The 25,307-nt window shown below is 38.5% G+C and overlaps 2 protein-coding genes and 1 long non-coding RNA gene across 3 annotated transcripts in view; 2 read left to right on the forward strand and 1 right to left on the reverse strand.

The window, feature by feature from the left end:
* Window positions 1-274: 274 nt before the first annotated feature.
* LOC113968297 (wnt inhibitory factor 1-like) lies at window positions 275-8,782 on the forward strand. Its single transcript, XM_027684738.1, has 5 exons — window positions 275-527; window positions 3,245-3,340; window positions 6,273-6,377; window positions 6,793-6,888; window positions 8,362-8,782. Exons 1-5 carry the CDS (start codon window positions 317-319, stop codon window positions 8,469-8,471), a joined length of 618 nt encoding a protein of 205 aa, XP_027540539.1. The 5' UTR covers window positions 275-316; the 3' UTR covers window positions 8,472-8,782.
* A 4,357-nt stretch (window positions 8,783-13,139) lies between these two features.
* VWDE (von Willebrand factor D and EGF domains) overlaps window positions 13,140-25,307 on the reverse strand; it is a 38,478-nt gene continuing 26,310 nt past the window's right edge. Inside the window, exons 16-30 of the mRNA XM_027684737.1 lie at window positions 24,768-25,018; window positions 24,429-24,648; window positions 23,743-23,880; window positions 23,077-23,139; window positions 20,931-21,611; window positions 20,509-20,604; window positions 20,329-20,424; window positions 19,711-19,806; window positions 18,673-18,768; window positions 18,240-18,335; window positions 17,654-17,749; window positions 17,461-17,556; window positions 16,099-16,194; window positions 15,435-15,538; window positions 13,140-14,331 (exon numbers count right to left, since the gene is read on the reverse strand). Of these exons, the coding sequence (XP_027540538.1) occupies window positions 14,311-14,331; window positions 15,435-15,538; window positions 16,099-16,194; window positions 17,461-17,556; window positions 17,654-17,749; window positions 18,240-18,335; window positions 18,673-18,768; window positions 19,711-19,806; window positions 20,329-20,424; window positions 20,509-20,604; window positions 20,931-21,611; window positions 23,077-23,139; window positions 23,743-23,880; window positions 24,429-24,648; window positions 24,768-25,018 (2,246 nt within the window). The 3' untranslated portion in view covers window positions 13,140-14,310. The remainder of the gene's footprint in view (window positions 14,332-15,434; window positions 15,539-16,098; window positions 16,195-17,460; window positions 17,557-17,653; window positions 17,750-18,239; window positions 18,336-18,672; window positions 18,769-19,710; window positions 19,807-20,328; window positions 20,425-20,508; window positions 20,605-20,930; window positions 21,612-23,076; window positions 23,140-23,742; window positions 23,881-24,428; window positions 24,649-24,767; window positions 25,019-25,307) is intronic.
* LOC113968298 lies at window positions 20,423-23,875 on the forward strand. Its single transcript, XR_003534473.1, has 3 exons — window positions 20,423-21,029; window positions 21,306-21,428; window positions 23,771-23,875. It is a non-coding gene; the product is annotated as an uncharacterized LOC113968298 (long non-coding RNA).

The following is a 25,307-nucleotide window of genomic DNA, read 5'->3' on the forward strand; positions in this document are numbered from 1 at the left end:
AGAGCTTTGAAGTCCTCCCTGAGCTTCCTCTTCTCCAGGGCCGGTTTCCTGCGTGCACTCCCGGCCCTGTCCGCACGGTGCCCCGCTGGGGTCACCGACACCCGGGGGGCTCCCTCCCGCCCTGACACGGCGCGGGGGGCGGCGGGGCGGAGGGAGGCCGGAGCTGGGGAGGAGGAGTGGGAAGGAACGGAGAGGGTAAAAGCGAGGGGAGGGTGAGGGAGCGGGGCTGAGAGGGGGGCGAGCGGAGCGTTGGCGGCCGAGGGGCGGAGAGCGGAGCGGGAGGAACTGCCTGAGCTGGCGGCCGCCCGCCCGGGCCATGTCGCGGCGAGACGGCGGCGGGACGGGGCTGCCCCGCCCGCTGCTCTGGCTGGCGCTGTGTGCGCTGTGCCCGCTGTGCCGCGGGGCCACCCTGTCCTCAGGGCCCAGCCCGGCCGCCTGCAGCCCCCGCTGCCGACACGGCGGGCTCTGCCTCGGCAACGGCACCTGCCTCTGCTCCAAGGGCTACGAGGGCGAGCGCTGCCAGCACGGTACCGGTGCCTGGGGCGGCACGGCGGGGGCGGGACGCGCTGGGGTCCCTGGGGACGCCTCTGAGTGCCAGCAGGGCTGGGCACGGGTACCTGTGTTCGCTCTCTGTCGTGAGAGCCTTCCTGCGAGTAATCCCTACGGGAAGGACTGAGGAGCTCGGGTTTGGATCTGGTGTGAGAGGTGGGCGGTTGAGTGACGGGGAGGGCGTAAATGAGGCGCGGTGGAAGAAGAGGATAACGACACAGAGTTTTTGGTGGGGTGAGGCAGTGGTAGCGGACTGATAGAGCACAGCCAAGAGCCAGCGTGAAGAGCTCACCTAGGTGAGTAGACCCCTCCGTGGGTCAGTAGATCGTGTTTTACCACCTGAACGTTGGGTAAAGATCCACTTACTGGACAGGCTTCTGCTGGCTTCCGTCTGTTGCTTTAGCTGTGCATGCTCAAATACTTCCCTAGAAGTATTTGAGCATGCACAGAATCACGGTGGGCCATCTGATCCAGCCTCCCTACTCAAGCAGGGGCATCCTAGAGCACGTGGCACAGGATTGCATCCAGACGGTTCTTGAATGCTTTTAGAGGCCTGACGTCTTTCTAAGCTTCAGCAACATTAAACTGGTATTTCCAAGTGCAATTAGTCAGGATGGTACTAACAAGAAGATCAAGAAAGTGAGTGGAAAGTAGGTTATATTCTGGATTTCTTTTTATTTAGAATATGTTGTGCTTTTAAAAGTACTGGACTTTACTTCCTAGATGTTACCTGACCCACAGAGTCACTTGTACATCCCATTTCCATGGTAGAAGGTCTAAAGCTAAGGTGAACTGAAGTCTGTGCCTGTTGGTTTCCAAGGGGAGACAAAGTATTTTTGAAAATGTCACCCAATATGCAAAAACGAACATCATGAAGAAGAGTTTTAGTTTAAACCGTTTAATGTAACATGTCTGATTTATAAATACTTTCTTTTAAAGTTTAACTGCAGAGCTTGTGGGTATTAATTGCTAAAAAATCACTCAATGTCAGGAGTTCTAATTTTCAATGTCCTTCATTTAAAATGTGATTTTTTTTTAACTCTGAGATGAGATGCTGAAAATTTCATTCAGTTCTGTAATTATTCATAGAGTGTTGTTTCATTTGGAGGCTGTGGCTAGCAGATAGCGACAAATGATGTGTAACCAATGTGTTGTGTAGTGGAGATTAAAAACTATGCTGTATGAACTGTTCCAAACAACTGTTGGATCCTAGACATTTTTGGGTTTTGGGGAGAAGTGAAAGATTGTTGGAGATGGAGATCCATTTTTGAACTAGACAGGTGAACTGTCTGGAATTGTTAAGGGATTCACTGAATCCTTGTTCTCATAAAGTCATCAATGTAGAAAAAAAATGGATGAATGAAGCTTCATCCCTTGTTCTGTTGAGAAAACTGAACTGAAAACTGTGAAATGACATAGAAATAGAATTTTTCTTAAATTGAGAGCTCTTGTATGGTGTTTCCAATGAACTGAGAGCATCTGGTAAAATAGTTAAGGAGAACTGAGCGCTGGCTGGTTTTTTCACACGTCTCTGTCCTTTATTTGCCTGCAAATACTCATTCTGCAGGTACTAATGTGAAAAATCCTGAGTTCTTCCGTTGGGTTGCTTCAGAGTGCTATATGAGATCATAAGTGCTATATGAAATCAGTGTAGTGTTACTCACTGCTCATCTTTTACCTTTTCTTCCCTCTGTTTCAGACTTTTCACCCATCCAGTCAAAGGATAAAGCAATGTGATGTAGAGAACTGCAGTTAACTCAGATGAGACTCTCAGAAACACATGGGTTTCTAAAATCTGTGTGTGAATAAAAATGTTTTCTCAGACACCAGGGCTGATTCAGGAATGATTATGAGTAGCAAGGAGGTCTATGTGATAGGTAATTTATTTGCAATCTGACCGGACTTATCCAGAATTTTGCAAAATCAAAATGTTTATTTGCGCCTTATCCAATCTGTCCAAACTATCAGCAGTGAAAAAGTTGCAGGATCTGTGATGATCATAGATGCTTTTCTCACAAAAGATAATTACAATTATGAGAAAAGTTATGTGTATCTCAGATGATTTCTAAACTAAACACTGTACATTTCAGAAAGGTCTCTGAGAGGCCAGCTGAGGGGAAAAAAAAAGAGGGTGGGGGAGAAAGAAATGCTGACTTACTTCTGGAGACTTTTTAGAGAAGAGGTGTAAGGAACTGAGCACGTAGTTTTTCTGGAGAGGTACACAAGCAACTCAGGTATGTAGGAATCCAGTAAAGAGAAAAAAGTCGGATATTTCATCTTAAGAATCAGAAGATGCCACTGAAGTTGCAGCATTTTTTTATAAAATCATTTCTTCTTATCACCTATTTTCTCACTTGTCATTTCTTGACTTCAGTTATCAAAAGCTTTTTTGGCAGTCCAGCTGTGTTCCTTCATTCCTTTTTAATATGGCTCTTTCTTCTGCCTGTTCTGTCTAGGGTCCAAAAGATTCCTTAGTTTTGAGTGTTTAAAAGCTTCATAGGGTGGAGTGCTCTCTGTGCAGGGAAGTTATTTCACCTGATCGGCAATGTAAGATGACGTGACAGATATATCTTAGGAAATACAAAGACAACTGATGCAAGTATACTAATGTGCAAATTTCTTATGTATTTAAGTAATAACTTTAGTAATCTTCACATATTTTTATCCAAGCTGGTTTTTTTTGTCTGTCTTACAGCTACATGTTATCCAAAATGCAAAAATGGTGGCGAGTGCCTCCGACCTGGAAAATGCAGATGTCCACCTGGGTATGGAGGTAGATACTGTCATAAAGGTAAGACCAAAAAAAGTCGTAGCTTTGAAAGACAAGAAGTTTGAAAACAGACTAAATTAATTTGGGACTCCTCAAGTCCTGGATCTAATACACTTTGAAATAATGACCTTAATTCTGTAAACCTCTGACCTTACTGTCAAGACATGCATGGCCTAGAGGATCTGCATGCTTGCAGAGGATTGGATGGAGTACATCTACTGAAGTGTGTTGTGAGAATCTGAGCAATTTTTTTCGCTTAGAAAATACCATGTTTATGTGTTACATAAATATTCTATTTAGCTTTGTAACAGATTCTTTCTAAATAATTTGAAATGACTTGTATAGATACATATTTCTGCATTAAGTGGTTGAAACTTTTGTGTAGCATCTGCAAGGTTGTAATACTGAGGGCAAGTCACTAAAGATATGTGTGGCAATGTATTGTTGAGAGGTAATAGAAGATTACAGAGATGAGGAGTAGCAAAGACCAATTTTTATGGTTTTGTGAAGCCTATTTAATATATGTGTGGTTTGGAAAAGGCAATCCAAGAAAACATTGTTATGTTGTTATGAACTGATCGGACTACTGATAACTCTAGTTCTGGGAGAAAAGGGGAAGCAAACTTGAAATAGTTTTAGGGAAAAATGATGTAGTAGGCAAGATATCTCCAGAAAGGGAAGGAAGTGTTTCTTTCCTTTCAGAAGAAAAGCCTCAATGTGGCACCTAAAAAGGTTTAGAAGTTTTTTTTGAAAGGACACTGGTAAATTAGTTGGGCAGTCATTAGTGTCCTGAGAACTTAATAAACATTCTGTCTCGCTATGGTCATAGCAGCTAGCAACACCTCACAGGGTTCTCTGTTTATGCTTGATGTTTATTTTGGGGGCATTTTCTTTACGTCCTTCCAATGTCTAATAGCTACCAAGAGTTTACTTGGAATGTAACCTACTGGGTACTTGGGGAAGGAACTCAACTAGCTTCTGCAGCTTTCTAGAGCCTTGTTGTGGGTGGGTTGTTAAGGCTTGGTGGGGTTTTTTGTTTGTTTATTTTTTCATAAAGCTGCATTTGATATTTTATGAAGAAAGTGTGAGCTGAGTACCTAACATGGTAACATCTGTCTAAGTCTGCAGAAGCTTAAACTATAGCTCTGGGATGTTAACTAGACTGAATAGGAATTCAGCTGCCAGTGATAATAATTTAATATCAAAATTGCTAACATTAAAGAGGAATAGAAAAGATGAGAAAGTATCTTCTGATGAAGATCTGTATAACACAGTACTGTTACATAATGCATTGGGAAAGAACTATTCCGTTTGAGTAGACATAACAGTGTTGACAGCAATGAGGCAAACTGGAGCATGGTCAGCTTAATTTTCGAGCAAAAGAATTTTTGACTTTTTTTTTTTCTTAAACTGTCTTAAAAGCCAACTGAAAGTGTAGCTTTGTGGAATCTTGACAGGGACCCCTCAAGAAAGGGGAACTTGATATTCTCACAAGAGTCTAAATCAGAAACGAGTGGTACTACTTAAATAGAAAAAAGCAGAGTGAGGATTCAGTTTATGCTAATACTACAGCCTAGACTTGGATTTGTATCTGAGTAAAAGTCCTTCTTGTATTTGCTAATAATGCCAAGGTCACAGGTTCCATCCCTGTATGGGCCACTCACTTAAGAGTTGGACTCAATGATCCTTGTGGGTCCCTTCCAACTCAGAATATTCTGTGATTGTGTTATCAGGTTACCCCTGTAAGGCAAAGGTAAGGCTTGTGTTCACCTTGTACAAACTTGTGTGTGGGGTACTGTGCTATTACAGAATCACACAGAATCGTAGAATGGGTGAGGTTGGAAGGGACCTCTGGAGGTTATAATTTCCAACCTCCCTGCTCAAGCCAGCTGCCAAGGACCAGGCAGTTCCTCCTTGCCCTTCTAGAAGATTGGAGTGATATTTGCTTTCATCCAATTTTGAGGCACTTCTCCCAGTTACCAAAATCGATCAAACACCATCAATATTAAATACATTAACTTATATAATGTGACAAAGAAATATGCAAACAAGCTTTGAAGAGCTTTTCCAGCTTTTCTGGAGTTGACTTGTTTGTCCTTGCATGTTTAGTATTTGTGCCAAAAATCTATTAGCTCAAAACTTGTGGTTGAACAGAGATTTGGCCTTGTTTTCCCTACAAATTATCAAGCAGACATCCCAACTGTCCATTTTTAAAACGAAGGATAGTTGTTCCTCTTCAATGCGGTGAAGGTGGTGTATAATTGACATTCATGCTTGTGAAAGGAAGCATTTGATTGTACAGAAGAGTGATTGTGCCGCTTTTCAAAGATGTTGCTCACCACAGTTGATACCAATCATATGTCTGGCATAAATAATGCTTCATTAATGAAGCCTGCAGGGCTTTGATGTATGGAACAGTTCTGGAATGAGGAGGCTGGCTTAAATATTTGGCCTTTAGGAAGGCACTGCTTAGGTTCATTTGTCAAAGTAATATCCATTTCTCTTCTTCCTCTTGTTATATGTAGGTCCTGTCAGGTAAGGAAATGCGTACATCCTTGACCACATGTTATTGGTGTACCAGCTGTGATTTGGCAAGTTTGATATGAATGTGCATGTTAGTAGTTCCTGTGGTGTAGCTGATGAACAGTGGTGTAGCTGGTGAGCTGTTGGCTCGCAGCTGGGGAGGGGAGGAGCTGTCCCATAGCAATAATAGTCTCAGGCTAAATGCTCAATAAGCTTTTAAGCATATGCCTAATTTTAACTGCTTTTTGAGGTGGCATTTGCAGTTGTGGTTCTGTCATCCTCACTCATTCCTTAGAGAACTGTGCCTTGCTCTGAAAAGTCATTGCAGATGTGATAAAACAAGTAGTTGATGCTAGACCACCTGTTTAAAGATAATTATTTGAAGTTCTGTTCTGCTTCTGAAATGCATGGCTTATGCTGTCTTCTGCAGTAAGCTGTGAAGGAGGCTGTCAAAATGGTGGGGAATGTGTCTCTGTCAATGGAGTTGTGAAGTGCCTTTGTGCTTCTGGCTGGACAGGATCAAGATGCCAAGAAGGTGGGTATCTACGTTCATGAAAATATTTATATTGATTAAAAATAAATCTACAGTAACAAAACCATTTTAAAAGTATTAAGAGACTAATAACTATGGAAATGTCATTGCATTACTACAGAAATGAGTGACCTACATTATTGGTACATACTCAGATAAAATTGTGTGAAATTATTTTGCATTAGGTGTACATCTGTTAAGATTTAAACCAAAAATCTTAACACAATATGTAAGTACTTTTTTTTTCCATTTTCATGGTCCCAGAAGTGCTTTTGGAGCTATACCAGCTGAGTATCTGGCCTGGAAGAAAATGTGTTTTGCTACTTTGATTTGTATCATCCTGAATCTTTCATTCTGTCAGGATTCTTTTATATCAGTTTTGTAAATCCTGCTGACTTATCCATTCTTTTTCTTCTAGCAATTTGTCCTCAAGGTTGTCGGAATAATGGAGCTTGTGTGGCTCCTGGGATTTGTAGCTGTCCAGCTGGATGGGTCGGTGGAGCATGTCACTTAGGTAAATGACTTCTGACATTTTTCGTTTATCCTTTCCTCTGCTTGTTTGATTTACCAATATAGTGTTCAAATCCTCAGTGCCTAACAAAGCTTCTAGGGAAGTATCTTAGAATAGTAACTGAGAGCTGCTTCCGCATACTGGGGCTCTTACAAGTATGCATAAGGAGTAGATGGCTTTTTAGTTTGGTCAAAAACACAGAATTTTTCCACTTTGACAGAGATTCAGATTTTGGTTGCCATCAAATTAATTACTTGGTATGTCTTGTCAGTATTTCTGAAATATTTTTTATAAACTGAGACCCTAGAATAAAGAACTGAAAATGACCATTACAGAAATACTATTGCTGCTGGTGTGGATTAGAAACTTCATTAAATTCTATGGACATACAAAACTGAAACTTGATTCTGACTTTGAGGATAAGTTGGCAGAATCAATTCCAGGTGCTCTTAGAATTCTGAGTAAGAGAAAGCTGCCTGTAGTCAGTATTAGTACTGATGCTTTTGCTGAACAAACACTGGCTTTTTTACAAATTTTGATTCACAAAAGCAGATGATTATAAAGTCTTTAATCTACTCTTCGTGGGCCTTGTATGCTTGTAGCAGCACTGCTTTGATGTTTAAAGCTCATGTAAACATTGCTTTTAAACTGGGTATTGTGGGTGCAAGGTCTCTGAATTAAGTCCTCTGCATTTGAAGTTTTTGTGTGGCTGTAGGAATCTAGTGTTAGTTCTTCTGCAATATATATGTTCAAGCAAACATTAACAAATAATACTTTGATGTTCCCATTTGACCACGCAAATCCTTATCCTTTGTATTTGTCAGTGTCTTGAGATAGAGGGTGATAATAAAAGCCAACTGTGGGAGATGCAAAGAACTTGCAAAATGCCTAGCTCCATTCCCTGCAGCTGCAATAGTGGTAGAAGTGGTCAGGTTCTTAATGTCAAAATTACTGTTCCTGAACTAACTAGGTCTGCATCAAGTTTGACTTCTGTTGGTGCAGATGCTCATAAGCAAATTGCAGCTCCTGGCTTGTTAACTGAACTGATGTGTAGCTAGGGGACAGCTGAAGCTCAGCCCTCTTCTGCCCTTCCTGTGGGGGAACAGAAAGTGGTGACTCTTTTCTCATGCCTGAGGATCCAAGAACTTGCTTAAATAAGTTTCAGCAGGAATTTTTATTGTTCTTTCACTTTCATGGAAGCATCCATCTCAAAAACAGCCCATGCCTTAAAGAACAGAAATTATAGTATTTTAAAAGGGAAATGGAGCATGAATAAGACTAGATATACTGTGCCTGTATTCCAGTGAAGGCCACGATGCCATAAATTGAAAGGCATTGCTTTTCAGTTCTTCCATTATGCTGTTATTTATACTGTCCCAGTGCAGTCACCAGGGAACAATTCTACTACCACAGTGAGAAGAAAAATGATCCTGTATTGTGCTGAAGACATACTGTGTATCTGGTGTCTCATTTCAGCTGTATGTAAACTACCCTGTCAACATGGAGGGAAGTGCATAGCTCCAAACGTGTGCAGGTGTCGACTGCCATACTCTGGTCTGCAGTGCACAAAGAAAAGGAAGGATTGAAGCAACTTCAGCAAAGATAAGCTGCTTTTTTTTTTTTTACATAATCATCCAGAGATGATGTCTGCAGAAATGGGGGACCTTAAAATAAACATGGTAACTAACTGATTTCAAATAGCTTTTTGTCCTCACTGTATTAAGTAAATACTTTTCTATATGAAAGTGTTGCTGATTGTAACAAAGTTGTTCTAAGTATTCAACTGTATGTAGTGTATTGCACATTTTCTTCTGTTCCCATCTTTTCTTAATAAACAGAAGTGTTATGTCTTGGTTGATACAGCTGACCTTGAAATAAAATTTGTTCTTCAAATCAAGTACTTCAGAACAGATCTATGCTCTTCTTTTTGATTTTTCCCCCTTTGACTAGAATTATTGTGTTCTATTAATTATGTGTGTTTTAAAAAGCATGTGAAACAAAAAGCCCTCAATTCAGATCATCAGAAGTGATTGTTAGTTCGGTGATAATTTCACTTCAATGAGATTAAACAGTTGCAAGAGGAAATTTGCAGTTTGCATCTTTTTGGAACATTACCAATCTGCAAAGCATCTTATTTAAATCCTGGTTATCACTTTATGTCCGCTTGCCCCTCCCCCAGTCAGATCTGGATCTTGATCAGTTAAGCAGTATTTAAAAAACCCACAACCAAAACCAAAGAAACACAGTACTCAGACAATTCTACTGTTACCTTCTAAAACCTTAATCCATACTGATACTCTAAAAAGTCCTTATCTTGACTACTTCTACAGTCATATTATCTGATCATCTCTCAACTTCCAATTATTTCTTCTCCTTATCCCAGTGAGATAGGGAAATGTGTTTTTCTTCTGGAGGCATTGATAATTCTTTTCCATTCAAGACTATGTTGTTATAGGAGCAGTACAACAGGAGGCTACAGACTGGCAGTGAGGAAAAGCTGTGCCTGTCACAAATTACCTGTGTGGAACATGTTGAGGCCTCCCTTCTGGAGGTATTCCCATGTGGCCTTATTTAGATTTTGCAGCCTATTGATCAGGTTGCATATTGGACTGAGACTCCTATGTCCATGTCTAATTTGTGCTGTTGCTTGAATGCTGCAGTTAAGGAAGGTTTTGCCAAAATATGTGAGTTGAATCAGTCAACTTTCTCAATTATGCTCAGATCAATTATTTTTTTGAGAGAGAGAGTTTGGTTTTCATTGTCTTCTAGGTGAAACTGGAATTTTTGATGGGAGAATTTTAGCTATGCATCACTTTAGTCCATTTGTTGGAATAACATTTTAACTTTATAAACTCCCTTACCAGAACATGCAGTAGCTCTCATGGGCAGAGTTGACTTACATGGGCATGTTTCTCCAGGAATTACAAGTCACTGAGCAAAGAGGCAAGGGTAATGGTCTTCTCAGTTACCAGCCTTCTCCAAAAGAGAGAACCCAAGCATGCAGGGAGCAAATTGAAAGGCAAGGGTGTAGTTCATGAGACTCCTGTTTTCTTGTTACAGCAATTGCTGTGTGGCCCAGTCGAGCTTTCCTCTGCCCTTGCTTTGGAGGCTGTTGCATTTAGTTCAAACAAAACATGCTACAGGCATGTTGTGCAGGATTTGTTCCCGGAGACACAGGACCACATAAGAGGAGTGCATGGTTTTTATACTGCTTGTGCTGTGATACACTGTCTATTTCACACCTCTAGTAAAAAAAGTGATTTTCATGCATGAAACAAGATGATTTATCAGTGGTTCTGAAGTAGGCTTGATGATGATGATGAAATTCAGTGTCACAGTTCATTACAATAATCATGCCATAATTTAGAAATTTAGGAGCTGAATACCTTAGGTGACATGCTGTTTGCAGGGGAGTGAAGGGAAAAAAATTACTTACATCAGACCAAAGATTTGGAGTAAATGAGCATAACTATGTAAATACAAAGAGGCATCATATCTCAGTATTATTCCCAAAAGACTGACTTCAACTAGTACAGACAAAACTGACAATAATGGTGACTAGAAGCTGAAAGAGATCTTGACATTGTTAGGAGTAAAAGGAGCAGTCAGTGAAAGATGTGTAATTGGTGTTTCTGAGCAGACCAAAACAAATGTTAATTTAATTAATTTCTTCTTTAGAAATGACTGAAATAAGTAAGCAGTAGTTTGATAGCACACAGAAAGTAGTCATATTTTAGAAATACTGCTTGAATGTAGCACCATCTACTGGCTACAGGGTTTTTCATGTTTTTTTTGTTTTGTTAAGTATAATTTCTTTTTATAATTCAATTAAATTTTAAGTGAGAATAAAGGGGACAGTCCAGGTCCCCACATTATTTCCACATTCCACATACATTTACTAAAAGAACTGTCAGTAATTCTTGTCTTTTGTTTGTTTTCCACTCGCTGGAGGATTGAATGTACAAGTTACAGAATGTAGTTTTTGGAGATAGATGTGTCTTTCTGGGGGAAGCTCAAAGATCAAGATAAACAATACAGAACATATTAGCTCTCTTACTTATTAGAGCTAATTGTAACTATAGTTAGTAGGATGCTCTGTTTTTCACTATAAACAACTGGAAAAATTGTAGGGATATTGCACTGGTTGCATTTTTGATACTCTGTCTTTTTAGAGTGTGCGTGGAAATGTGAGAAGTGCTTCTTCTTTCTAATTTACTTACACTCACATTTTACCATTTATATTTTCTCTTTCACTCCTAAGTGATTGTGGCAAGAATTGATTTAAGTGGTTTATCTGTAAAATATAATTTACTGGCTAAACAGAGCTGTGGGCGGAAGTTGGATAAAATGACCTGACACTGCCATGTGACACCTTTAACGTGACAGAAACAGCATGAACATCTTTAGTCGTTAATAACACTTTCTAACCTCTACATTTGGGTTTGTATATCTACCCAGATGTTATGTTTTATTGAGAATTTAAACTTTGTGTCTTCCCATTTGGACCAGTAATGGAGTCAATGTAACCAATTTGTCAAGTAACTTCAATTTTTATACCTATTTAGTTTAGGTTTTGTGCTGATTCTTCTTTATAAGTTTGCTTTTTGTAAACGGAAATGTTAACTTGCTTCTCTTCACAGCTCTGAGAACATGTAATTAACTTTTGTAAAAAGAAAGAGCCTTTCTCATGGGGCTCACTTGTGGTTTTATTTTTAAATCACAGCCAACATGGCTGTGGTATTTCCTGTGATACGAGTTCTTACTTCAGAAAGCATTAATTGTACTGCATTTTAAAGATCTTTTCAAGATCACGGACAAAAGTCAATCTGCACTTGGGAGAATTTCTGCTGGCCTGAAGAGCAACTGTGGTACAACCTGGTAATAAATGGATGATGTACATAGGTACCTTCCAGCACTCTTTAGTGTCTAAAGAAATCATGCAAGAAAATTCAGTGAAGGTGCCTGTGTTCTGCATAATGTGCTAAGGGTCACTGCAAGATCTTCAGTTTGGCACAAGTGGGCATTCATTCCATCATATTGGAATTGTGTGAACTTCAGCAGTATGCAACCCTTCTCTCCCTGTCCCAAATCCCCTAAATCTTTGGGGCTTAATTTCAGATTGCAAGTTTAGAACAGTCTTGTTAACCTCAGTACACAAGCACTCTCTATGCTTCTGCCTCTTCTTGCTGCACTGAGCAATTTTGCTGCATTGTTGCAATGTGCTTTCTAATTACAGTGAATTCTGTTTCATGTGTATGATGGACAATGTAGTAACAAAATAGTTTGAACTAATCCATAATTACTGGACAGTTTTGAAGTAGCTGTCTGGCCTTTTGCATGTACTAGTAATTTTTCTGCACCATATGTTTGCTGGAAAATAGCACAGTTTAGCACTGAGCATTTTTAGCTACTATAGCAAAACTCTGGATGTGCTTTTGTTCACACAGCTTGTGTTTGGAAAATGTGAACAAAATAATTTCTGCCTTTAGAACCATTGAAAATAAATGGGAAATACTAAAAGTTATGATAAAAAACCCCTTTATTCAGCCTGAAATCTTAGAATGCATACATACATATTAAGTTTTGTGAACAGAGGGTTGCAGAAACTCATTAACCAAAATACTATTAGCAATGTTCCAGACAGATGTTCTCTTTCTCTTTAGCATAGTACCTCCATAACTGACATGTGGAACAGGGGTGATTACAATATGAGATTACGTGATACTGGTGTGTTTGCACTTTAAAAACATTTTCAGAACCTTCTGTATTCAAAGCATCATCCTGAGGCATCAGTTCCAAGGGCTAGTCAGGTTTTGTTCATCGAGATCTTTGTGAGATGTGAGAAAGGTTTTAAATAATAGAACAGTCCTCAGATTATCAGGCTATCAGCCACTGGGATGCTTGATTGAAAGAAACTATGGAAACATTGAAATTTAAAATGCAAGTGGGAAACTGAAAATATTTTTTAAATACACAAGTCAGGCACTTGGTAATCCATCAGGTATCATTCTGGAATGATGATGAGCTCTCAAAATGCCAGCTTACTTTGCAAAATGACATAAGAGGACTATAAAAAGGTGAGGAGAAATCTATGCACAGAGCTGCTAAAAGCTGTGATTTGGCAATCAGCATCCCAGAGTGGCAGTAAATGGCAAAATGAGCTCTGATTTTCTTCCCGTTCAGAATTAGAGTATGTAAACTAAATATTGCTCAGGAGAACAGGAAGTCATGATGTTTAATTTTGGTCTAAAATAAACAAAACAAAACAGTAAACTTAAATGGCTTAAGTAAAGGGATATTTGCATCTTTTACCAGAACTCAAGTCCGTTGTGACAGGAACTGAAATGTCTTTAACAGCTCTAGGAGAAGGTAGCGGTCTTCTGTAGGAAACTTAAGAAAAAATGGAATTTTATTTGCTCAAAAACTGTCTGGTAGCTGGTAGGTGCTAACAGTTCATTGGAGCAATAGGTAATGGAAAGAAATCCTCTAAGAAGTCCTTACAAATACTTTCTGACATGATGTGTACAGACAGCATATATACAACAAATTTCTCTGCTTATTAGTTCCCATTTTAAGATTCAGCATTGCTAAAAGCGTTGTCAAATTTCTCCTAAAGACCTGGGGACAAAATTTCCTCATATTAGTGAATGCTATCTCAATGCAGGGTCCTAAAGTCTTACAGACACAGCAATAATTCAGTAGCTGGGTACTCAAATTTATAAGTGTAAGTAAGGAAGTAAGGAAGTCAAAACAGAAGAGTTGGTATCTGGCTTGTGGCTACCAAGGCTTGTCATAGATAAGCCAGAGTCATTCTGCATCTGGGTGACTGTTAACAAGATAGGAAGGAAGCCTCCACTGTTAGTAGCCCAGCCTCAGTTCAGGTTCCCCCTCCTTCCTCCCTATTGGCTTATCATTATACCAAGAATGATGCAAATACAAGAGAAGAAGAAAAACATAGTTCTGCTTTTTCTTCTGTCTGCAGCCAAATAATACATAATGTATACAGTGTTTACAAACAGAAGGTACCATTTAGGAAGTGCTGAAGTGTTGCCTTCCTTGCTGGAGACACTCAGCAGCTGCTACAATCTTGTTCCCACAAAGGAAATCTCAGTCCAGCTGACTGCATCAACAAACTGCAGAATATTGGGTTTGCATCAGTCATCAGATCTGGGTCCAGTGAAGACATCAGAAGCTGTAGGATTTGTGCATGAGGTAGCAAAAAATTATAGAAATATACATACACTTTAATGACTACAAGATTGTTGTTTTGAAGCTCACCAGTATTTGTGACTAATACGAATCTTTAAAAATAACACTTCTGAATATTCCTTTCATTTAAATAAACTCTGTAATTGCCTTTAACCCTTTTGCTATTTTCAAGTCTCATACATCCATGAAGCAATGCAATTTAATTGATACATTTCTTCAATCATGATGCCTTTGTACCTTGGAGAGAGAGAGAGATAAAAAAATTAAAAACATTTAATGATGCAGCCCGTGTATATGATAAAGTTATCCATGAGTCTCTGCTTTCCTGATACACAGAATCACAACATAAGTTAAACTTGTGCCTATAGTTCTTTTGCTTCTTAAAGAAAATTTGCCATTTTAATCAATACAGCACTGTCTGACTGATCAGCAATACATATTTTCTAGATTAAAATGGTATTAATGCTTTGCAGTCATATTTATGTAAACATTTTAATCAAAATAATCCTCTCTTTAGGGCCAATTTTGGAGATCCATATTGAAAAAAATAGTCTCTTATTGTCATAGGATGTGTAGTTTTGTATTTTCAAAATATGTATGAGCATTTCTCTCTTTCAATTTCTGCCCCATCTCTCAGTTCTACTGGCACCAGAAAAGTGTCTATACATTGAAATTAAAAGAAGACAAACACCACAGATGATGCAAGAAGAGCATACTTTTACTTCAGATGTCACAAAGAAGTTACTTGTAAGGAAATGTTTAATTAAACTACTTCAGCGAGTGACTGTCAGCACTCAAGCAAGGGAATCTAACAGAAAATTGTGTGACAAAACAGAGAAATCGTCATCATACCTTATGATGCAAAAAAGTAAAGCTATTCCCAAGTTACACTTTGGGATAATGAACATTTGTATAAAATAGGGATGAACTGAGTGGGAGTGGAGTTAGCTGGAAAAAGATCAGGGCTTGACTTGATGCAAGCTAAGAAAGTCAACAGTGGGACACTTCTCCCTAAAATGGGGCCAGATGCTGGAAGAGAGAATAGTGGTTGTGAAGAGGATAGTTACCAATCCCTGCTGTATGACAATAGATATTCAGCTTAATTTGAAACAAAGGAAACGTACATTAGGTGTTAAGAACAATTTTTAAGTATTAAAGCCTAAAAGTTACGGGAATAGCTCTTAGGAATTTGATTAATTTTCCCTCACTAAAGACTGAAAGGGAAAAATCAGACTAAATACACATTTAGTGTATATCGTGCTGCTTCATTGGACAAGGGTGGACTAGATAATGACTCCCAAATCACTGTATCTGTGATGGCATCTTGACTTCACATGTACCTGAATTTTCTTCCCACAGAGGACTCCAGTATAACCTGGACGACAAGAGCATACGTTGGGCAACACACACTTGCCTCCGAACAGACACTTCTGGTTGCATACAGCTAAAACAAGAGATATGTGGTTTTATTCATGGAAACACCTTGGTGGAGGAAAACTGGCTACTATTTCTATATACTTATTCTGTGTGCTTATAGGAGCCAAGAACTCGTTCAGTATTTTCACAGGGAAACACCCCTCAGCATAAGGAGACTTAAAGGTCATGTGGAACCAACGAAGTTCTTATGCCTATCCCATCCCCCTCATGCTTTGATGCAGATTTAACATGAGAACATGCCAAGAGCATGAATGAGACTGAGCAAGGAACATAAGTAAGATGTTTTTTAATGCATCTTACTATTTCAAGCTATTGCGATGGCTTCTCAGGGCTGGTACAGCATGTACAGTATTAGAGCAAGCCAACACATACTGCCACAGTCCCAGACTGCCAGCATATCCTGGAGGGCTTCAGAATGGGCAGAGGAATCTCTACTCTTTATCCTGCCTTTGACACAGATTAGGGTAAAATACAACCAAGGTATAGAACTTCAAGGCTCTGCATGTGGCTGTACTGTGCAGTCTGAACTGTGCTGAAGCAAGAGGTTTCAGGTCACATCATTCTTACGTGTTTGACATTGGATTCCTTCCCACTGCGGAGGACAATGACATGTACTCGGTCCAATACACTCCCCACCATTCTTACATTCCTGAAGACAGATTGCTGCACAAACATCATCACAAAGTTTGGTTAAATTCCAAGTGATTACTTTGACTTATGACTCAGATTTCAGGATGCCCATGAGAGGTTGAGTGCTTTCCATACACAAGAGTCACATCATCTTCACTGAAATATCTATCTAAGATCAACAGGATATTAAAGAAGAAAGGCAACTGGAAACAAAAAGCCCTACAGCCAAAGCACACATTGAGATGTTCTGTGACATCACAGATTGCTACAAAAGCCTGAAATATGCTAAATAGCTTTGTTTTTTCCAAATTTACCTTTCTAAACCCCACACCTTGGTGAGAGATCTTTTGTCTGTCATGCAACTGAACACACGGTGAATCAACTCATGAACATTTGATCCAAAGTTATTTTCTGTGACCCATTTTTCTCCACATTTGTCCCTGCTTATTAAACCATAATTAACCCGCTATTGTTTCCATTCATTAGGTGCCTATTTGATAATCAAATCTCTCTTCCACAGTGTCCAAGAATATCTCATCCATGTCCATACTGGTAATATTTTTTTCAACAAAAAAAAAAACCTTTCCAGTAATTACAGAAAGTAATACAGGGAAAACTGTTTTTCCTCCGTGCCATTAGAGAGCTCATTGCCCACATCAATTCCTAGCCTCGGGTGAGCACTATGACAGACACTAACACTTTAGCTATGGGATTTCTACCACCCATCCTCATGCTGATCTTCATGGAGATTATACTTTTATCCACACTGACACATTTTCTTTATGCACCATCAGTATCTTCATTAAGATACAATGTGACCCACAGATATTCTACCATCACAGTCCTATTTCTGCCTGTCCTAAAGAGCTTGTGCTCGTTGCATCTTCTATTTCAATCGCTTCCCACCGTTTCCACAGTTTTCCCATCTTTCACTGAACTTCTTTTTCTATCTGATTTTATATACTACAGCACAAATTGAATTTCTTTCACTTTATTGAACTCAGCTCCTTGCAGAAATATGGATGTTTCTTATTTAGACAAGAATTAAGAAAGAAACAGATAATATTTGCTATACAAGAACTTAAAAGATATTTTGGTCTCATGATTTAGCCTAAGAACTGCATAGTATTAGTTCTCCATCCTAAATTTCGCTTCCAAGTTACAGACTACTATTTTTTCAATGTGTGTATATACCTAAGTTCTTTGGCACTAACTTCCTATTACTTTTGTGGACAGAGTTACCTTAAATCATATCTTACTTTTAAGGTATGGTTCTCCTGTTAATTACAAGGTACTTACGAGTGTCACATCTTTTTCCTCTCCATCCTGAAGGACAAGAGCAAATGTTTGGGCCGACACATCTTCCGCCATTCATACACCTTGGCTCACAGATACCTTAAAATCAAAAATGTGCTGTTCAATACATTTAACTGATTACAGAATAATTTGTTGGTTATTTTTGGATCCTGGAAGGATTTTAACACTGGCTTACTTTTTTCACATCTTGCACCTGTGTACCCATCAGGACAAGTACAGACATTATTTCTCATGCAATGACCACCGTTCTTACAAGGCGGGCTGCAGACAGCTAAAAGATAGAAACAGGAGGAAAAGGCTGTAGTTTGTATTTTGTTTGACTCAGTGATATACTTTATGAAACAAGACAGCAACACTAAGATTCTGACGGCTTGTATAGGCATTCAGCACTATCAGGCCAGTGTTGTAAAAATCATATTAATGTGGTTTGGTGCCACCATCAGTAGTAAAGACAAAATCAGGTAAAAAGGGGTCAAGGATGGCAACTGTATGTGTACATGAGTAACTAGACTACACAAAATATACATGGCACTGGTTGAATGCCGCTCAAATGTTGAGTGGAAGACAAGACAAATTTTGAGTCTCCCTTCTCCTTGAACACTCATTGAATCAGTCGTAAAATCTAAAAAAACCATAGTATCTGTTTTGCACCACTTCTCAAGTACATGACTTCATTGTTAATTTTGTGTCTTAATGTTTTCTCACACATTGTCTCATATCGGCAGCTAAGGGTGAGGGTAAGAAAAAAAATAAAATATTACCATTCTGACACTGGGCACCAAAGAATCCATGTGGACAGAGGCAAACATCTGGCTTAGTACAGGAACCACCATTGAGACACACAGGATCACACATTGCTGCAGAAATAGGGTCAGGAAGAGTGGGAAGCATGACATCCAAATAAAGTATATAAAAAAATGTGTGTGTGTTGCAAGGACTGTAACTAAACACCTAAGATAACTGCAGGTAACACCATTCCCACAGAATCTTCACTAAAATTAAAGGAACAGTATAAGACTTCCAAGAGGCGCTGCTGGCAGCAAAACTACATGCAGAGTCCTGAGGGAGTGCTGGGGCTCTGCTGCAGTAAGCAGCTGCCCATCTCTGCTCTCTGAGGCACACAGTTCCAGATTTCAAACTATGGGAGGTCCCATGGACACTCTCTCAGGAACATGGAAGTTGCAGGAGTGTTACCTGTACTGCACGTAGGTCCGTACCACCCAGGTTTACACTGGCAGATGTCTGGAGTGAGACATTCACCACCATTTTCACAATGTCTGTTGCAAACCACTACCGTCCAAAACGTTGGGCAAAAACAAAGGAGAAGGCAGGGGAGGAGACAGGGGTGAGGAGAGAGAAAGAGATATGTTACAAATTATGCTTGATTAATATTTCAGTTCTTTCCCAAATATCAACACTGGAAATAACATACAATTCCACCAGCTGAAGAGGAATTGCTGAACAGATTAATCCAGTCTCAAACCCATAATAGTTAGCACCAGACAACAAAGTAAATAAAATGTCTTTCCATGCAATTATCCATGGTTTGGTTATATTCAGTGTTAAAAACCTAGAAAATTTCAAAAAAATTCTAAAGCAAATGGGAAATGCTATACTAAGAAACAAGTAGATCATGTTACATGATGGGTTTGATGGACTCCACGAAAGTTCAGGCAAATGTCTTCCATCACTTCAGCAAGCGCTTGTAGTGACACGAGACTAATAAGCAAAGACATTTAAGTATCATGGCTCTGGAAAACCATGAATCAGTTCTTCAAGACTATATCTCATTCTCTTTAGTACTCCTTAACAAAGAGCAGCTTTTTTTTTTTTTAGTGTCACAAACGAAACTAGAACAAGAAAAACTGAGTGCAAAAGTGCTGGGACTTGAGGAGGAGACAAAGGACTTTCTCAATTCAAGGTCAATAAAGTAGTACATTCAAGTGAAGGATATATAAACAGCATGTCTAAATTTGGACTCTCTGAATGATAAAAATTACCAGTATGAAATCTAGCCAAACTTTAATAGTCCATTATGTTTTCAAAGTTATGTGCAAATATTATGTAATGTTCAAAAAGCCCAAGTATGGGCTCCTTCAAAGAGGCAGAGGTATTATGTCATTTGCTAGCATTAGACAAAGTGCATCAAAAATTTAAACCATAATTTACTTTCTTGCTCCTGAACAACAGAAGCAAATGTTCTGTATTTTTCCCTCATGCTCTTTTGCTTACTTGTATCACATCTTGGTCCCACAAAACCATATGGGCAGGTGCAGAGATTTCTGGCCAAACATGTGCCTCCATTTTGACAGGGTGGTTTACAATGTGCTGCAGGTACAGAATTATGTTGTTCAAGAAATCGACTCCACAAAGATGCATGGATTGGTCATGCTTTATAAAAAGGGAAATGTTAATAACTGACAGTGAGCAAAGAACTGGAAATAAAATAAGGAGACATATGCAATGCCTTTTGACAAGAATAATAAGAAGAATTTCATTCCAACAGTACACAGTCTGAACAGTGGTGGCCACCCTGAAAAAAAGAAACCTGACACAATTTCCAGAGAGTACTTCTCACTCTTCAGGACTGTTTAGCTTAGGGGCAATTAGATTCACTGGTGAAGTCCTCTACTTACAGTGAAAGCTAAATTTAGGAATATCCAATCACAAGCAACATTTACAGTGTATATCACGAAAATTAGGATATATGCCAACATGTTATTTAAGAGTTCTGTTAAAGTAAAAGTAAAACGAGCACACCTCTTTGCTGTCAGAATGAACAGTCATGGAGGTTGTTCACAGCATCCTTTGGGTATTTATGTATTCAAAAGCAAAAAATACTCTATTTACCTTCCTCACAAGTGGAGCCACTGTATCCTGGTAGACATTCACAGACATTTGGCTTAATGCACTTCCCATGGTTTTTGCAATCAGGTCTGCACAGAGCTGTGCAAAAAAATCAATATCACTCTTCAAATCATTAATTTGTGCATATGAGTTACCACAGGCAAATCAAAATGCCGTACTCACCGGCCTGACAGTTATAACCAGCATAACCAGGCTTGCATTTACAAGTATTGGGTGCCACACACTCCATATTTTTGCCACATGTTTGTCTACATCTTGCTGAAAGGCAATGAAGAAAACAAAGGGAATAAGGAAAATAAAAGTCGCATTTCACACAACTGTGTTTTGCCTAACATAATGCAAAAATCACAGAGAATCCATTATGCCACTGTCTGTAAATGGGAGTCTAAGACACATCAGAAAAATATTTCTAAGTGCATCCATACAACTAAAAGCCTGTAGGCTATGCCAATATTAATAATAAAAGTGAAAAATTCAATACACCGTACTTTTCACTGATTATACAGTAACAATGTACTTTAAAGTTATAAAGACATCTCAAGATTCTTTTCTTCAAGGCATTTAAGTTCACTTATTTGTAATACCTCTGCAAGTGAAGCCATCTCCATAATAACCATAAGGACAACGACCACACGTGATGCTTCCATCCTGACTTGGCTCACAGTGTACACCAGGAAAACAGGGTAAATCAGTACAGGTTATTGCTTTAGGAATCACTGCTTCACTCAGTTCTTTGGGAAGCATTTTTGGTGGGACAGTGACTTTGACAAGGGCAAAAGGTAAATTACTTGCTTTATGCTTGGCTAATAAGTGCAGAACTCTCTGAGCATTGCCACCTTTGAATGCTTTGCTTGGCAAAGAAAGTCCTTTGCTTATATTTGCTCTGCTGCTAGAAGAAGTCTTCCTGCTAGCGTCAAAATAGCTGTAGGCCTCAGTTTGTGCCCTTGTTTTCTTCTCAGGTGATACAGCATGGCTCCCTGAAGATGCAGTCATCACAGTATGTACTGAAGAACTCGCTTCCATGTCAGCAAGGTGACCACTGATGGTCCTGAGAGTGTGAGCAATGTTTCCAGTAACAGCAGGTTGTAAAGAAGCACTTCTCTGAGAATCAAGTGACTTCCAGGCAGTGATTGTTTTTACTGTGGAGGCTGGTGGTGTGCTGCTACTGACCATTTCTGTAGAAATAAATCTCTTTGGGACATCTGTAGGACTGGGAATATAGCTTGAGATGCTTAAAACCTTCTCAAAGGATGATTGTTGAAACCCTGCGGCATGTTAGAAAGAAAGGGGGGGAAAAGTATGTGAACACTAACAGACTCTTTTCCTTCTGAGCGTGAGGAATGCTTTCTGAACAGATAAACATACAGCCCATTCATTCTGTGGGTCAAGAAGTCCCTCCATGTGCTATATGAAAATGTAAGCAGTAGAACCTAACTGGTAGAATTAGAGAAGATCAAGGTATTCTGTTTACGTCCTTTCCCACCCTCACCATGGCCTTTTCTTGGCTGGAAGATAAGGAGAAATCACCATATATATGAGTTAGATAGCAGAGATTTTCCCATACCACATCAATAAACAGATTTACTGTCAGAGCAGATTACCAGCTCCATATGTGGCTTCCAGCCAGGTAGCTGAAAGAATTTAAAGAAAAAATACTGCATATGGTTCATCAGTGTGTCTAAGTGCTAGTAATAAGCTGAGAGTCCAGAAGCAGAAATTTAATCACAAGTATATAGATGACTTTACTTACTGATGCACCATGGACAGTATTCTCGGTGAATAATCCACCTTGTTGTGAAAGTATTATCATCTTTTACTCTTCAAACTTTTTAAGCAACGTTCCTAAAGTTTCTACATGGGCTTTATTAGTAGGTTTTGCATGTGTTTGCTAAACAACAGAGACTGACTCAGCCTCCTCATTGAAAGGAGTGCAAAATGAATGAAACGTTCTTTATATTCTGCCCAAGAAAAGTTGGAAGTCTGTGGAAAGGAGTAAGGCACTGTAATCCAAAACCATATGTGGTCTTTTAGCATTATGGGGCAGAGGAAGAATGAAACCCCAATCCATTTATAATAGTCCTAAAAAGTGGTCCACGAAAGGTTAAACTTTACTGAATTGTATTAGAGTGCTGTCTCCCAATGCTGAAAAGCAAACCATTTTGCAGCTGATGAAGAGTTATCCAGCATTGGCAGTGGAGTGAGAGAGTATCTCCCTTCTCCCTCAACAACAATTCAGAGACAAAGGGAAAAGACACACGAGAATTTCCCGCAAAGAAAGCCCCAGCAGGCATAGACCTGGAAATGCCAGCAACAGCATTTAGAGTTTTGCAATAAAGACAATCACTTGCCACATCTTTCACCTTTCCTTTGAGTTAAAGCAGGAAAATGGCATTCAACATAATGCCATAAACTTTTGCTTATCTCATATAACAGATGTTCCTATCCCCATGTTACCTATTTTATGTCAGTGGTTAGTCACTAAAACAAAAGGCAATTCTAGGAGTGTCATACATCACACTCTTAATAAAATGACTTGACTGACCTAAGGGATTTGTTGATATTGACATTTCAGTCTCATTTTTCAGATCAGAATACAACCCCAGTAATGAATTAAATTGTGTCAAACTGAAAAATGAAACTAAAATAAAACTGACTAGGCCCTTTGTTTGACAACTATATTCTGATCAGTATGTGAATCAGAAATTCAATTCTCATTATGAAAAAAATCACCTTTATTCCCTCCAATTTCTCCTGTGGAATCCTTCCTTTCAACATCAGTGTCTTCAAAGCTTTCTAAAAAAATATGTGAAGGCACATTAGTAGTGCGCAGAAGTAGCTACATTTGTTTCAACTTTAAATAAAGTAAAAGTTTCAATAGATAAAAACAACTAAAAATTCAGAAAGCAGATAAAAAGTAAAAAATATTTCTTAAATATTTTTTAATAACTTTAAAAAAGTTTTTAACAGAGTATTTTAAAAATACAAGTTATTTAGTAATTGCATTGTAAATAAATGTTTGGGCATCTTATTTGGCAAATGCCTTGATTTGGGTAATTAATTCTATGCTAATCAATCTAATAGAAAAATATTTTGTCAATAATTTCTCATATTATGAAAATAATGAAGAACTCCCCCCCCCAATTTCTTTGTATTCTACTTTGATATAAAAGAATTGGGGTGTTTTGTATCTGTTTTTATTTTTGTCACTAGAAGAAGTCTTTTACAGCTATGCAACCCAGTACAGTCTGATATTGCCATCACCAGAGACACAGTCCTGTTTTGCTGACTGTTGAAAAGAGTTTTAAGTTATTGTTAGACACATGAAGCATAATCAAAGATATTTTATCTAAATGACAGTAAGATAGTACTACTCTTCTGAAAAACAAGGAATTTTACCATAACATGACTTCCCATCTCCTTGTAGATTATTTGGGCATGGACCACAATAGTAAGAACCAAAAGTATTGAAGCAAAATACTCCAGGGAAGCAAGGACTGGATACACATTCATCTACATCCTCTTGACAATGTTTACCTGCATTAAATTACAGATTTAATTTTTGCTATAATATTGTGTCACTAGACTTTGATGGCATATTTATAAAAGTACAATGTATGCAAGTGCTGAAATAGAGAAAAAAGCATCTATCATTTCAGTACAGCTAATAAGAACAGCTGACTAGGTTTGCAATTCACATTTTTTCATCTTATATTAAGTATCTTCCTTATTGCAGAATACGGAGAAGATGAGTTGTGGGAACTACATGTTTATCTGCAGGAAAAATCACACTGTAACCAAACTCATCATTCCTATGTTTCTCCATATTGCTGAGTTTACCTCTGTGGAGAAAAACAATGGAAATTTGCTTTCATAGTAAACTAAAATAAACAACCATTGTATTCATGCAAGAAAAATCTTGAAGTATACCATATATCTTTATCACCAGAACAGAAAATGTCTTCATAATCTAACAGTAAGCTATTTACAGTCAAAAATTAAAAAATAAAATTTCAGACATATAATTAGAAACTCCTATTTATCACTGAACGTGATAAATGTGTGTAAATAAAGTAGCAATTTACCTTGAAGTTCAGGTGGACATTCACAGTAATAGCTGTTTATTCCATCCACACATCTGCCAATACCACATTGGTTAAGTCTACAGTCATCAGTATTCCCTTCACAGAGATCACCTTCAAATCCAGCCACACACACACAAAGATATCTTCCACTTCCAGGTGGGAAATTAATGTCTGTCACACATGAGCCATTATTTAGGCAATCACATGATTTTACACTGACCTACAAGACATGCCCAATAAGACAGTTTTCTATTTTTTTAATGAACTAGCAAAGAGTTCTGTAATTAGATATCTTAAATATCTTATTAGTAGGTGTCATTTTGCTGTAATATTCATTACCTCTATTTCTACCTTAGTTGTTGCATTGCAGTCATCTGTCAAAGAAAATGTTAATTTATGGAGATTTGTTGACACAGCTTTCCACAAAAGGAGACCTGATGGGGAAAGACTGGCACCTTCTGGACCAGAATCTAATGTGAAATGAATAGCAGAGCCCTCTGGATCTGAAGCCAAAAACTGATATACAAAATCTTCTCCATAAAAAGTCTGTAGCATAACCTCAGAAGTTTCAAGGACTGGAGGCTGATTGTCTGTAACAAAGAAGATGTTTTCATCTTTTAAGCAAAAGTTACAGTATACTTAAAAAAATTAAAAGGATAATATCTTTCTATTAAGGAAGACACGTGGAATTTTTTCTCTTAAATTTTAATGCCATTGGTATGGCACAGAAAAAACACTTGATATTTTCATTTTAACTATAGCAACATAACCAAGAAATTACTTTTACTTTGCAAGAGCTTGTAATGCACTGCATCTATACATAAAAAAAAAAAATTATTGAATTTAACCACTGTATTTTAACTGTATGACTACGACATG

The sequence above is a fragment of the Neopelma chrysocephalum genome, unplaced genomic scaffold (genome assembly GCF_003984885.1).
Source record: "Neopelma chrysocephalum unplaced genomic scaffold, ASM398488v2 Primary Assembly neopelma1_67, whole genome shotgun sequence".
Classification (NCBI taxonomy): domain Eukaryota; kingdom Metazoa; phylum Chordata; class Aves; order Passeriformes; family Pipridae; genus Neopelma; species Neopelma chrysocephalum.

What these genes read in the sequence shown, in the direction of transcription:
- LOC113968297 (XM_027684738.1), top strand. Translation starts at nt 317, where the DNA reads ATGTCGCGGCGAGACGGCGGCGGGACGGGGCTGCCCCGCCCGCTGCTC. An exon ending in GGGCGAGCGCTGCCAGCACG is followed by an intron (nt 528 to 3,244) that starts GTACCGGTGCCT and finishes TCTGTCTTACAG; the next exon opens with CTACATGTTATCCAAAATGC. An exon ending in AGGATCAAGATGCCAAGAAG is followed by an intron (nt 6,378 to 6,792) that starts GTGGGTATCTAC and finishes TTTTTCTTCTAG; the next exon opens with CAATTTGTCCTCAAGGTTGT.